This window comes from Plectropomus leopardus, chromosome 16, assembly GCF_008729295.1.
Source record: "Plectropomus leopardus isolate mb chromosome 16, YSFRI_Pleo_2.0, whole genome shotgun sequence".
NCBI classification, from domain to species: Eukaryota; Metazoa; Chordata; class Actinopteri; order Perciformes; family Serranidae; genus Plectropomus; species Plectropomus leopardus.
In genome coordinates this window covers 17,797,814-17,812,883 of record NC_056478.1, presented here as the reverse complement: position 1 = coordinate 17,812,883, position 15,070 = coordinate 17,797,814, and the positions used below count along the sequence as shown (strand labels likewise).

At 39.7% G+C, this 15,070-nt stretch overlaps 1 protein-coding gene across 3 annotated transcripts in view; it reads left to right on the top strand.

The window, feature by feature from the left end:
- The window catches only part of slc24a4b (solute carrier family 24 member 4b), a 44,887-nt gene extending 33,186 nt beyond the window's left edge, over window positions 1-11,701 (top strand). Inside the window, exons 10-17 of one of the 3 annotated variants that reach the window (XM_042503555.1) lie at window positions 115-269; window positions 4,910-5,079; window positions 5,331-5,472; window positions 6,103-6,269; window positions 7,469-7,583; window positions 8,362-8,474; window positions 8,631-8,696; window positions 10,556-11,701. In XM_042503555.1, the coding sequence (XP_042359489.1) occupies window positions 115-269; window positions 4,910-5,079; window positions 5,331-5,472; window positions 6,103-6,269; window positions 7,469-7,583; window positions 8,362-8,474; window positions 8,631-8,696; window positions 10,556-10,705 (1,078 nt within the window). In that variant the 3' untranslated portion in view covers window positions 10,706-11,701. The remainder of the gene's footprint in view (window positions 1-114; window positions 270-4,909; window positions 5,080-5,330; window positions 5,473-6,102; window positions 6,270-7,468; window positions 7,584-8,361; window positions 8,475-8,630; window positions 8,697-10,555) is intronic. The other 2 variants (XM_042503557.1, XM_042503556.1) reach the window with 2 other exon arrangements.
- The last annotated feature ends 3,369 nt before the right edge of the window (window positions 11,702-15,070 follow it).

Here is a 15,070-nt window from a genome sequence, read left to right as displayed (position 1 = left end):
CTGAAGCTCATAAACTCTATGTGCAAATGTGAGTCTTGTTTGTTGCTTTCCATTTTGGAAGCTGAATTATTTCAGTATCGCTAATTTAGGGATTTTGTTCCATCTGTTTACTAGATTCAACTCCAGCATGCAGAGATTTTTCATGGGGTCGAAGTCAGACAAGAACGTGGCCAATGGTAACGCTGCAGCCAGCAGTGAGATGGAGGACGGTAATACTAGTTACTACTATGTTTGGGATGACGACCCGTCATCGCCTTTACTCCCAGGAGGTAAGGTTAATCAGACAGGCCGGGTACCCACGACTACTCTCTGCCAATCAGATGCTAAAATGAAAATATCTGATGATTTAGCTTTGATTCTTTGGAAGACGGTGGTTCTTTCCCTCTATAGAGGGTCAGTGGCTTTCACCTTTTCTCCTTTCTGCTGAACTAACTTAAATCCGCTTTGTAGTCTGCTGAAATTTACTTTTGACAATTTGGGAAATATGATAATTTACTTACTTACTCAAGGATGAATAAAAGAATGATACCATTCTCATATCTCCCCAGTAAAAATAAAGGTACAGTAAGTAGCTGATTAGCTTTGTTTATCATAAAGATGACAAACAGGGAAAAAGTTTGGCACAAAACAGCTATTAAAACCACAAGTTGTTTTTAACACTTAAGCCTTTGTTTTTTTGCACATTTTCCCCCCTTTGCTATGCCAGCCATGGATGTATTAAGAGACATGGATTCAGCCTTTGTGGCAGGGTCCCCTTCATTCCAATGGTAGTTGCTCAGTGGCACATGAAGCCAAAAAAGGTCTATTTTTGCAGTATGAAATTACCCGGATGATTGGCGCTGCTTCAGTAACACTGGGCCCTGTAGAGATTTCCGTCGTCTGAGCTTCCACTTCGGCCCCGCTTACTTAAGGATAAAAATGATTTGATTTTGCGGCTCATGTAGACTTTTCAAATGTTATTGGATTGAATGGATCAAATCCTGATAAGGGAAACGAGTCTTTTCGTAGGGGTTGTGACGCAAAAAATATATCCACTGATCTACAGAAATCTCTTTCTCTATATAAGCCTGTGAGAAAAAGTCTTTTTGGGCCTAATGGTATCAGGTGACACACGTGTAAGTTGTGATGCCACTGTTTGGCCACTATGAAAATTGTCTCCAAAGCCCAGCACACTTCCTGGGGGCCTGCTCCCATTCCTAAAAGAGAAATCCTAACAGATATTGAGGTAATAACAGAAATCACTGCAGCAATCATGACAAGACTTAAAAGCAGCAGTTTTTTTAATAGAAAGTTAAGAAACGAAAGCTAACATATTTATTAGTGAGCTACAGAGATGCCTGTAGGCAGATTTTGTCACCAGGACTTAGCCAGGCTTGCCGTTTCTCCTCAATTCCAGTCTTTGTATGAAGCTAACCAGCAGCCGACTTTAACATCTTCATGGTTATACTTCAGTTTTTGGATGAATTTTAAAAACCAAGAGATAACAAGTTAATTATTGAGCTTTAGAGTCACTTGTAGGCAGATTCTGTCACCTTAGAACTAAGACTTTATGCTATGCTAAACTAACTGGCTGCCTGCCACAGCTTCATGTTGACATGAAAGTGATATCAATTTTTGTGTGAATTTCACAAACATGAGATGGCATGTTAATTATTGAGCTTTAGAGTTGTTTGTCGGCTGATTTTGTCACCATCAGACGGAGCCTGTTAGCTGATAACTCTGTTTCCAGTCTTTATGCTATGCTAAGCGAACCAGCTGCTGGCTGTTGCTTCATATTCAGCATGTAAACATGAGAGTGGTATCGACTGTCTCAACTCTTAGCAAAAAAGCTCAATTGTTTCCCAAAATGTCAAAATATTCCTTTAAATATGATTCTGCACTTTGCTAAATTTTCCAAGGATCAAGATGTCCTTTGACCTCTGTGAACTGCACTATCTTAGGAGAGACGCTTAGACCTCGCTTTTCTTTTTCCTGTGGAAAGTGTTCAGTGTTCCTCCATTAATTTCCTCTGCCCGCTAAGTCCTTTGCTGGGTGATAAGCAACTGGAGCTTATCTGAGCATAAAGGGGGCACAAAGTGAAAATGCTCTTGTTTAAAATAGGAACACTATAATGAAGATATTCTTTAATCTTTCTTCTGTAATGCAGCTTAATGTCAGGGGACTTTGTTGTCTTGAGTTTTAAATTCTTATTAAAAAAAAATGTGGAAACATTTTCTAAATAACATATTTTAAGGTTATACTGAGTGAGTTTTCCTTACAGCCACAGTTCTCCACTTCTTCCTCTCCTGCCTTAGACCTTTCACAAACGACTAATAAATGACATTTAACCCCTCTTAGAGATTTAACCCTTCCCTTTTTGGCTGCATTAGTGGTAACATGCCTGTCTGTTTAGCCTTACTAAACTTATTCTTGCTTACTGTCAACAGTGTTGTGCTGCTGTGTGCCAGTTCTTTCTGCTTGCATACTACTTTTCTCCTGCCGGTCTCTGGGGCGTAGACCCACTCACTCCTGAAGTGGTAATGAATTTCACAAGAGGAAATGTTTATGCCGGCTCTGTTTACACAGCTAATTTATGTGCATTCTTGCATGCATAATCAGTCCAATTAAGGCTGAGTTAAACTAATAAGTGTACTGTAGAACTTTTTTTATTCCCCATGCACTGCATCTTATAGCTAACCGTGAGCACACTGCAAATGAGGAGTTATGGGATGCCAATAAAACACTTGAAGATATGCATCATAGTCAGAGCACACACTGACTCAAGTGGGCTGAGCATGTGTTTTAATATGTCAAACACCTGTAAAACAGTTTGAGATCATCAGCTCAAAGACGCCAAAGGTAACATCTTTCATGTCATTTTGAAATCAATCTCAGTCGATCCATAAATATTCACAACCGGTTGGCAAACTTCAAAGCTGCACCAGGCAATTTCAGAAAGCTATTTGACGTTCTGTACCCAGAAATCATGTGATGTGAGTAACCACACACAACGCACCTCATGTTAACTCAGATGGTGTGTGATGTTTTAAAGCAAAGGGATGACAGAGGGAGACAGATTGAAGTAAAGGAGGAAGAAATCATTATGGACCGTTAATGTGCTACACCATCAACACCACTGTAACTTCATTTGCGCCAAAGAAAATTTCTGACCGGTATAAGTCTTGTTCATATTTACAAATGTATCTGTGCTACATCCTGCTAATACACGCAGGTTTTTCACCTGAACATGTTTATCACACGTGAGACATTTCACATAACCACTATCCAGTTGAAAACGTTTTCTCCAAATTTAGTGATTTTTGAAGGTAGATTAACCAAAAAATTAAGTGTTCATTCATGGGTTGAGAAACTTCTATATTTCAGCTAACTGAACAACTAACAAAACCCGCTGGATTGTCTGAAAACGATATCATCAGAGGTCAGGAGATGCATGTTGTCACAGGACAGTGACGACATGTTGCATGTGTTTAGTGTTTAGCAACAAATGTGGCTGAACACATGAGATACTGGAATTAAAATTGTCCGAACCTTAAGTCTGAGGAAGAACGTTTTGGCTCGAAACGTCACTTATTGTTGCAGAATAAAATCCTTTAAAGGGGAGCTCCCCAGTGTGCGGACCTCTATTTTTTCATAGGTGTTTTTATTCATTTTTTTTGTCTTACATCCAGCACCCACTACGGGATGTGCGTGTCGTTTTTTGAACCCCAAACCTGCATATGACAATTTGTTTTTGGAAAACACTTGAGTGTGTCATTTATAAAACATCAACAGTAAAACTCAAAAATCAATTTCTAGGATACAAAGGAAAAGATGAGTGACCTACAGGAAACCTCATGTCAAATTTCAAAGCAAGGTTTTGTTTTTAATCATCAAAAAATTAAGATACTCTTTCGATACGCGTCTAAAGAAAAATCCGCTCCTTGTACTGCAGACACCCTTCAGATTTTCAAGTGACTTATCTGACTGCTGATTATACCTCAAATTGGCCATCCTATAATTACACTGGAAAATATGTACAACTAAATAGTGCTAAAATATACTGACATTTTAGACTGACTAAAATATGTTCAGCGACAAAATCCTACTCAGAGGGAGGCGTCTCTGTATTCTGATATTGATGTGGTATCTTTCATCAATAGTTACCCTGCTCAGATGAATTTGCGAAGCAGACTAACAGTTTCCATGCACACTTCATGTGAGAGCAAGTATACAAAGTATAGGAAACCATGAATAGTATATTCTGTATGTGTTCATTCTTCTAGCCTGTATAGCTTTCATCTAATTTTCCGAGATTTAGAAATAAAACCAGCACCTGCTTTGCCACTCAGTCCAACTTCATATTTTTGTCAAAGAAAACTTTTTTTTTTCTTTCTGCATTCTTATGGAGGTGCACGCAGGCTATATAAAGCATAAACCTGCACTCATGAGACAGTCACAGAGCTCACTTATTTTGGTGAAAATCCAGGTTTTTATGGAGTCCCGAGCCTATGTTGTAATTTACGGTTATAGAATGGTGTGTGTCGACATAAAAATCTTGCCTGGTGCAGCTTTAACTCTGACATGCTGACAAACTAGTGTCGTTAAGTGGCCATTTATATTCCTTAATAACTTGGCTTGCAAAAATGTTGCACCACAGACTACAAAATGACACTCAAGCATTTATAGTACAGTTCATATCTCTTGATGGCTCTTAAGTTTTAATTTGCGCTTTAGGATGCTCCAACAGGGTGTCACAGTTCACTGTCAGAAAGGTATTAGACACATTTACTTAAATAAAGCATATAAAATGGACAGAAATAAATGAATATACACTTCTATACTTGTCTGATGGTCTTGTAGATTTAATCCCAGTTTATTCATTCATTAAAACATATATGTTACGATTGTATTTTACCCCTCCACCCCTCAGTTAAGCCCACCAAGGCTTACAGCCGTGGATCAGTGGTGATGGTGGATGAGATCATGAACGCCAGCCCTTCAAAGTTCAGGTTTCCAGAAGCTGGCCTCCGTGTCATGGTCACCAGCCATTTTGGACCCAAAACCCGTCTGCGCATGGCCAGTCGCCTCATCATTACAGAGGTACAGCTGGGCGTTGTTGCTCCAGTAATCTAATTCATCTGCTGCTGTGTTAGGACTTTATTTTGAGTGCTTACTATTTTCAGCTTCTTAGTTTCAAAAGTCCCAAAGAGTCTTCTTATCTCACTTGCACAATAGACATGTGGGTTTTTGCTTTTCATTTCTGACTGGAGAAACAAGAGTGCATAAAAATGTGGTGGAGTAGCAGTGAGTCCGCTCATGTGCTCTTTGACTTAGTTTCTCTTTTCTGAAAGCGCCAGAAGTTGGTCCAAGCCGCCAATGGAGTGGAGACACAAGTGATTGACGGAAAGGTTGAAATAGAGAATGGAAACGTGCCAGAGGACAAACCCACAGAGGCGCAAGAAAACGAAACCATCTCGCCGTTTCATATTCCAAGTATGTGATTCATGTATTATCTTGATGAATGTGTGCAAGTTGGCACACATTGATGGATTCTTTAGGGGGTAAAAAATAATATAGTATAGGAATAATATTTTACAGCATCTCTGACATTTCAGACATATTTAAAAAGCTATTTTATGTCCTCCTGTCTTTTTATTTTTAGAACTTGAAATAAGAAAAACTACATTACGCCCAGCTGTAGATATTGATGTCTTTGCCCAAATCAGTCAGTGGCTTCCTTTAAAAAAAAAAAAAGAAAGAAAAATACATGTTGGCACTTAAAATAGACAGAGGACAATATGTCTGTTTAGAATTATGTTAGCAATCGAGCTGCTGGAAAGAATAGATTCACAGAATCAATGAGAGGGAAACCAGATTCGATTATACTTTTTGAAGTGAGATTTGTGGGAAATGTGGTCTGAATGATGCCACTGACAGAGACTTACGGGTCATTGTGATCAAGACAACATGTGATGACGGTAATTCTGAAAATTTATTTTACACTGTAATGTTTTTGAAAAAAATGTGGCACTTTTTTTTAAAGAAAATAGCACTTAGTACTTGTTATCTACACAATATTAGCCAAAAGCTAATCTCTTATGCTGATGTGTGTTCCTGCTGCAGGGGGGATCGGCAGCAAGTTTAAGTGGCTGATCTCGTGGCCTCTGCTCCTGTTGCTGTTCTTTACCGTCCCGAACTGTGCCAAGCCTCGCTGGGAGAAATTCTTCATGCTCTCTTTCATCCTGTCCACCGTCTGGATCGCCATCTTCTCCTACTTCATGGTTTGGATGGTAAGTGAGTGAGGCATTTATACCTTTAGTATTTACTTTCACTTTAGTTGACTAGTGCTTATTTTTTAATTATTATGATGATGATTATTGTTATTGTTTTACATAACTGTAAATTGAATGTGTTTGGCTTTTGGAGTATTGGATGGACAAAACAAGACATTTAAAAACTTCATCAAGGTAGGTTCTAGATAATTGCGATGAACATTATATCCCATTTTCTGACAAATAATTGTAAAGGTTGACACTGTAAATGCCTTCTGCAAAATTATATTGGTCGGTAAATTTGATGTTGGCGTTACAAATCAGAAAATGGTATTTTAATGGTATTAGTCACACTGCTGTATAATCTGACCATTACTGTCAGAATGGTGGATGTAACAACTTCTTCTTAACTGTTAAGAAACTGTGATGTTTAAACTTTTGCAGGGGGGTAAGGGACCATTAAAGAGGACCTATTATGCTCATTTTCAGGTTCATTTTGGATTTCTATTAGAAAATGTATGCATCTGTGCTGGGACACCTGTATTCCCCCATGATGAAAATGCTCAATTTTAGTGCTTAATCTCTTTAAGGCCCCAAATCAGAAAAACCCAGTCTGCTCCCTATCCAGAAGTCTCTATACCTTAATTAAGCAGGGGGTTGACTATAAGAGTGTACAACAGCACTTTCTATTGTTAAAATCACCTGTATAAGTTTCTAGACCAAAATTCTTTACAACTTGACATGTTCCAGAAGGAATATGATCCAAAATAAAAATAGAAATAAACAATATTCACACCCAGGATTACACCTTTCTCTGATGCATGTAGCTACATGTAGCTGTGTGGGCTTCATAATGTAAACATTTGCAGTAGCGGGCCAGGAGCAGATTACTATATAAAGAAAATTCGTCACAAACAGACATCAGCATGTCATTAAAATAGAAAAAATGTTGGAAATAATCATCAACAGTCTGAAGCCTGAGGTTTTTGCTCACAGGGATTACTCTTACATACGTTAACCTTATTATTTAAAAATGTTGCCCATGTTTAGTATAAACATTTGACTTTGCAACATTAAATATATATGACAGGAAAAAAAGGGAAAAGCACATTAGGTTCCTTAAATATGGATATCTGGTATAAAGGCCGACATGCTGTTTCTCATACAAGCAGAGAATGCTATTTTTGAGCTCTGACACTCTGTTTATTTTGGCTCAGGTAACTATAATCGGCTACACTTTGGGAATCCCTGATGTTATCATGGGCATCACTTTCCTGGCAGCAGGCACCAGCGTCCCAGACTGCATAGCCAGTCTCATTGTGGCTCGGCAAGGTACACCTTTCCCTCTGCAACATTTTTAGATTTCTGCCTAAAACACATTTTAAATCACTAGTCCACCAGGACCTTTGTGGTGAAGCACATTTCCAAAACAAGGCAATTCAAAGTGCTTTATATAAAAAATCAAAAGCATCAAGACAAAGCACAAAAGAAACACATTATAAAAGGAATTTAAATACAATTTCAAAAAAGACTTACAGAATGAAAAATAAAAACAAGACCAAGGAGGGTATGAAATAAAATAATAGAAGTTGCAGTTTGAGAAATGAAAAGTATTTGATTTAATAAAAGGCAGTGACAAACAAAAGTCTTTAGCCTTAGATAGACAGGAACACGTATAGGCAAATGTATCAAGATATTAAGAAATCTCATGTTTCCATTGTAACTAATTTACATGCAGATGGAGTAGAGATGCATGCATTTAAGGTATAATTGATTAAATTGGCAGACTTTGTTAGAGGTTAGAAATCAAGTGTAATATATTCAGAGTAGTGTCAAGATTTAAGTTGTCTTCTATGTGCATATAAAAGAGTCAAACAAGTGGGAACTAAGCACAGGAACAAGAGGAAATATGGCAGAGCTGTTTATAGACATCACAGTGTAGCTGTGCGTCACTACCTGCAGCGGAACAAGGTTAGGGCCCTTGTGAATATCACAAAGTACACAACAGCAAAACGTTATTCTTCATTTGGTAATAAAAAGTGTATTTGACCTGAAAGTCCAGATCCTCGCTATAAGTCCTACTTGCTTTTTAAATAACTTCTTGTTGCAGGTTTGGGAGACATGGCAGTGTCCAACACTATAGGCAGTAATGTGTTTGATATTCTCGTGGGACTGGGGATTCCCTGGGCGCTGCAGACCATGTGCGTCGACTATGGATCAGAGGTAAAGAGCTTGTTTACATTAGAAGAACTCAGACCTTGTTGTTTCCGTGTTGTTGTGAATGAGTGTGAAGAACAACCAAACTCCAGTTAGTCGTTACCTCTGGTGTTGGAAGAGCTGCAGATAAGCTGATCATGTCTCTGTCTTTGTGTGTTGCAGGTCATGATTAACAGTCGAGGGTTGCTGTACTCTGTGGTGCTTCTGCTGGGCTCCGTGGCCCTCACGGTGAGCAATACTTAATGATGTTTATGCTACACATGTACACGTTCATGTTGACCCCATCCAGGAAGATAATCTGATTACTGTGCGTGTTTAAAGTGAAAATCCACAGTAATTTAATATAGGTAATAACAAGCTTGTTTAGCCACTCTCATCAAGGACTGATACACTGTTACGCAACAGTGACTGAACCATGTAGTTATGTAATTGGTTCATCAAAATGTAAAATTCAGCGTTGAAAACAGTTGGGGTGTATCCTGTGAAAAATGCTTTGGTGCAAAGGAGGTAGAGCATTTTTCTTTTTGGAATTAACAGAGCAAGATTTGACTACTCATACAGCATTCAATAATAACTTAACTATAAACCAAAATGACCCCGTAAGAAAATAAGTTGGACTTTCTCACTGCTACTCTGAATTGTATAAACTCCTTATCACAGTAGTGCTTCATTTACACAAAATAACCCAGATTTAAAAAAAAAAAAGACTGCAGCTTGTCCGCGCTTCTCTGACCTTGGTGTCTTAGACACACACAGATCAGTGATGCGCCGGCTACAGCAGCTCTAAAAGGAATACTTACTGCCAGTTTTTAGTCAGCTTTGTGTCATGACAATGCGGGTATATGTAAATGAACTATGGTAAATTTCCCTCCGTTTTACCAGTGCCCACATAGGCTCTGGCTCTCAGGCTGTTGTTTGAACTACAGGTTGTGCGTGCTTATTGTTGTATGACTGCAACAACAGACATAAAGAGTATAGAAGCGGATTTAGAGAGAGCCGCACCTCTCTCTCTCTCGTTCAAACCCCAACCTCAAATGGTAAAACTAGGCCGTGCTGATCAAATAAACCAAGATTCTGCTGCTGCATTGCCTTTGTTTTGCCTAAAATGTTTTCAGAAACCTATTTTAGTGCACTGTTGGGCTATAATGTAAGAATTTGTCAACAGGAAGTGGGCGCCATTTGTAAAAATGAAGGCTGAAAAAAAAAAACATCATATGGTTAAACTAGGCTGCACTGATTCTGTAACTGTGTTGTCTATTTCTCATCTAACATGTTTTCAGAAACATTTTAACTTACTGTTTAGCTGTAATACAAGATTTTTTGACATATTGTTTTCGGAGGGCAACTTGCATCACTTCATCGGCTAGCAGGACCGTTTATTGGTCCAGTGCGGTGCAGTGCATTCTGGAAGATGTAGATTTTCTGCCTCAGGAGCAAAAGCAAATGCCACAGCCCTTTTCTTCCGCTTTCTCTGGTCACGTAGCACCAATTTCAAAAGCATTTATGCCTTTCTACTGCAGAGACAGCTCTGTTTTATGAAAAGATCATCTTTCCAGCAGTGATGAACACAGTGTTGTAGTGTTATCACACAACTACAGAAGGACACAAAAAAATCCTTTTGTAGATTACAGTTTTCAGAATGAGTCATTTGATGCAGCCTTTTCCATTCTGCTTTTAGTGTTTTTGGTCCATTTCATCTCCTGTTTTCACTCAAATCACTTCACATTAAAGGAATACTTCACCCACAAAATAATCATTTATACATCAATTACACTGAATTCAAACAAAGAAAGAATCCAAAATCGGCAAACATTCTTGATGAATTAAAGTAAACAGGGGGTCCATGTTTGACATCAGCAAAACTATATCAAAACATCTGTATACAAACTCTTACACAACATGTGCAGTATAACCGGAGTCTGATTTATCTAGTTGTGTGCTCAGTACTTCGCAATCACATGCATTTTCTCTAAATTTATAGTCTTTATACAAATGGTCTTTTTGTCACTAGAAGTATTCCTTAAGATATAATTTGGAGCATAGCAGCCCCTGCACATGCCACCCTAATGTATTTTGTGTATGTGCAGGTGCTGGGGATCCACCTGAATAAATGGAGGCTGGACGTGAAGCTGGGCGTGTATGTCCTGGTGTTGTACGCCATCTTCCTCTGCTTCTCCGTCATGATCGAGTACAACGTTTTTACCTTCGTCAACCTGCCCATGTGCATGGAGGAGTAGAGCACAGCAGCATGCCTCGGATACCAAAACCTCAACGCTCCCATAGCAACCCCAAAATCTTTTTTTTTTTCTTTTCAATAGCACTGGACCTAACTACAGACTCTTATTCTCCCCTCTTGCTCTTATTCTTGTAATCCTTTCAGTCCCAAATATGAATCTCATTTCCTCCAAGAGGCAGTACACGCTGTGAGAGTGGACTCCATTCTATGTCTCTAATTTGTCCTCTTGTCACACAGTGCCGGTCCTTAATGCCCATTATTTGGGGCATTGCCTGTTATTGCAGTGAAGTCTTTCGTTCCTCTGTGCGCCTGTTAACTTTTTACCCATCTAGCATGCCTTTAGATGTCGGGGACCTCCAGAATCATAAGTGCCCCTGTTGATTGTCGGTGTGTGTTTCACTGTTTTCACATTGTAGATTTCCACACACCATTTCCAAAGCCTTTCCACAAACCAAACCAGAGTCTGTGAAGAAAAAAGAAGCTACAATTCCAACCAAAATCCCCAGATAGAGAAAACTCCTTTTATTCCTAAAAGAATTAGGGTTAGCACCCAAGGAAAAAAGTACACTCCATTTTCCCTATCGACCTCCACGGAGGAGGGCTTTGTCCTCGGCAGCTCCCCTCCTCCAGCCTGGACCCGACTCCCCCTGGCATGGCCTTTGGCATCAGGGAGCAGATACTGTTAGCGCTTCACCCTCCGCAACTCTTCTTAACCCTCATCTGCTTGATCAAAAAAAGGACATTTTGTCAGGACACAAGGTGAATCACAGTCCAGATCAGATGACTGTGAGGGGTGTTATGCATATGCAGCACTGCACAATGTAAACTTGTAAACACTTTTTTTTCTTTTGTATTTATTTTTTCAAACCGAGGTTTTGTCTAGTACGAAAATGCAGAGGAGAGCTTGTCGCAAATATAGGACATTGCCTGTTTTTCACTGAAACAAAATTGCACATGGAAATGCTTTTTCTTGCTTTGTGCTGTAAGGAGATTTGACCACTCAGAGGGGCACCTGGCTGGCGGTGGCAACTCCACTCCAGCGTCATTTTTCATTCAGTGAGGGGTCAGATCACTTTGCCCTCCGCACAACTTCAGAAAACAAACTGACTCCAGATCTGTGGGATGCATCGGGAATTTTCTCATCAGGTGACTTGTTGTCATCTTGAGACAGCAGCAGAGTGGAGGTAGTTGTTTTAAAAAATGCAAAGAAACCAGACGGTTCTCAACACTGACTGTCTGGTCTAACACCCTCTGGCCAGTAGGGGGCACCGCAGCCCTTCTACTCAGGGTAGGGGTGCCAACCACAGCCAGCGGTTATCAGGGAAACTCGGAGATGGACAACTCCACGAGATGGCGATGGTGGTGGTCTCTTGATTTTTGAGTTACATGTAGATATTGCACTTTAACAGCCGTCCTCTCATTCTGAATCAACTAGTGCTTCCTTCTGTGCGTGTGTATTTTCAGTGTATATGTGACTGTGTGTGTGTGTGTGTGTGTGTGTGTGTGTGTAAGAGAGAGAATAATTGTGTGTGTGTGTATGTGTATGTGTCTGTGTGTGTGTGTGTGTGTGTGTGTGCTCGGTATGGGCCCACGCTACGTTTCCCACACCGGGCTCTCAATTCTTGGAGCAGACTGGAACCTTGTTAACACCATGAGCACACCCTCCTCTGTCTGCAGTGCATGCTGGGACATTAAAACGCAGCTCCTCCACAGCACAGCAAAAGACTGAGGGCTTCCGGGCATGGAAACCGCCTGACCCACTTTATAGAAAACGGCAGCTACACTGCAAATCCAGACATTTTGACATCATGCAAAAATGCCCGGGAGGAGTCCACAAGTGGGGTGCAGAGACTAAAAAACTGAAAAAGCGTGCGGGGACTGTTTTATGTGTTAAAAATATTCCTCTGCCACACTGTAGGCAGCAGGCACTTGTATATGCAATCTCAATTTACAGAATTCTATGTGACAGAAGGCCCCTGCAAGGTTGCCATATAAAGACAGGGGATCCTGTGGAGATGTGATGTTGGTTTGTCTAGTAGTACTTGATGTGTGAGCTCACAGGTGTGTGTGTTTGTGACAGCTGAGGAGCAGAAAGGATGGACGTGCTCTGGAACAGCAGCTTTAAGGGACACACTCTCCTTTTTCTTCCTCTTTTGTCCCCTCTTGCACAAGGGCATTAACTCTCCACCAACCCTAGCTGAAGGAGCAGAGGGGCAGCATGGATGGATGAATCTCTCCTCCAGCACCCTGGGGACGTTTTCAAAGGACATGGATGAGAGCAGGCTTTAAGGAATTTTTAAAAAAAGTCGGACCCCCTTAAGCTGCTACTCTATCAGGGTTCAAACGGCTGTGTTTACTGAACGGGGGTGACCACACAGGGCCTACAGACTCCTCTCCACACACCCACTGACACCCTTGTACACCACCCCTCCTCCCGTCAACCCTTTCAGTGGGTCTTCTGTACATACAGGACCTAATTTTTTGATGCTTCTTGTTGAGAAGGCACGTCTGTAATGTACTTGAGTTGATTCAGAATGTGCAGTGTTAAGGTTTTTTTTGTGTATATTTTTGTTGTTGCTCTGTGTGGTCATGTCCCAGGTTGCCAGGTTTGAGTGGTAACACCCACAGCAGGGGAAAAGCTCCTCTTTTTGTCCTCATCTTGACACACAGCGTATGCTCTCACCGGTCGTCTGACTTGCATCTTTGTTACCAAGTCACTTTTTTTGAAAGAGGAACAACAACAACAACAAAAAAAAAAAGTAGAATTCAGATGCCATACTTGTCGTAGCTCTGCATAAATCCAGATTGTATGGAAATCCTGTGTAAAAAATAAGCGCACACACTTTAGAACACACACACACGTTAGAAATGGCAATTGAACACAAGAGAGGAGCGGTATGTATTTCTTGATTGAATGCGACCTGATGCACTGTGAGCTCAATGTGACGTGGGAGTTGTTTGTCCAGAATAATAAATGATGAAAAAATATATTTAATGTAAAGTTAGTTACTATAAAACATTACTGAGGACATCTGTATAACTTATATGAATGTATTGTCTTGCTATACTGGACATATCCAACCAATGCATTTTACTGTAAAGCAATAATGTGAAGAAAAAAAATAAAATGGCAAAAATAATTCCTGTACATTTGTGTCATAATCTCTTGGATTGTTTGTGAAACACAAATTAAATGAAGCCATTTGTACATGTATCTGCTGCTTGTGCCGTTTTGTTCTTTACAGCATGTACTGATGTTTAAAAATAACTAATAGGCACTTTGACTCTTTCTAGTTCATATTTTGCATAAAATCAATGGTGGATATACAAGTTTAAGATTCTGAACTGAGTATTTCCATTTGATGCTTCTCTGTACTTGTACTTACATACAATTCAGTTGAAAATAATGTCCTTTTTACTTCGATAAATATATTTCATGGTTTAAGTTAGTTTAACAAACCAGGTAACATTGGCATGACTATTTCAAAGAGTTGTGTTCATGTAGTTGTAGCAACAATAAATCCAATTGTTCCACTGCCATCTACAAAAAATAATAATAATAATAATAGAATATAGGCTCAAAACAACACATCAGGCATGGTGTCATGGCCAACGCCATGTCCCTTTCTGGGGAGTCGCATCAATAGTAAAAGAGAAAACTGCTTACAAACATTTGTGTAGCAGATAAACCCAGTCTCTCACACTGAGGTTTGGGGGACATAAGACATGGTAATGTTCTCTGTTAGTGGGGTCAATTGCTAAATGATAATGGTGACAGTTACTAATGATACTGTTATACATTATTGCAGCGCAAGATGGTCGTTACCAACTAAATCTTAGCCTTGAGCAAGCAGTTTGCTGTTGGTTAATCTATTTACAGAAAACACTTAGCCAAATAACACCTTGTGATTCAATCAACTATATATAAATATCTGGATATGCAATATCTAGCCACAGTGTTGAGTCATTGATCTATTTGTACAGGCAAAGACTGAAGTGATGAATTATTATGATATCACAAGCACTCAGGTTCAGGCAAGGTGGCAAAATAATGATTACACGTGCATACAAAATCATAATCTGAGCACAGGCCAAATTGCCAAAGTATCCCGGCTCAGACTCTGGATCATAAATATGCTTTGAAAGTCACAAACAACTCCTTTAAAGGTGCTCTCAAGCAATTAAGTATTGTACTTTCATAGAATGCAGTGGCTTGAGTAAACCTTGTAGCATCAAAACTGAAGCAGCTGATTCATAATACCCTGAGTTTTAGTGCCTAATAAAAAACAAACATACAAACAAACCTACACTTTCCTCAATGCAGCTTTGCAACCTTAGGTCAGAGATATAATTTCTGTTAACTACG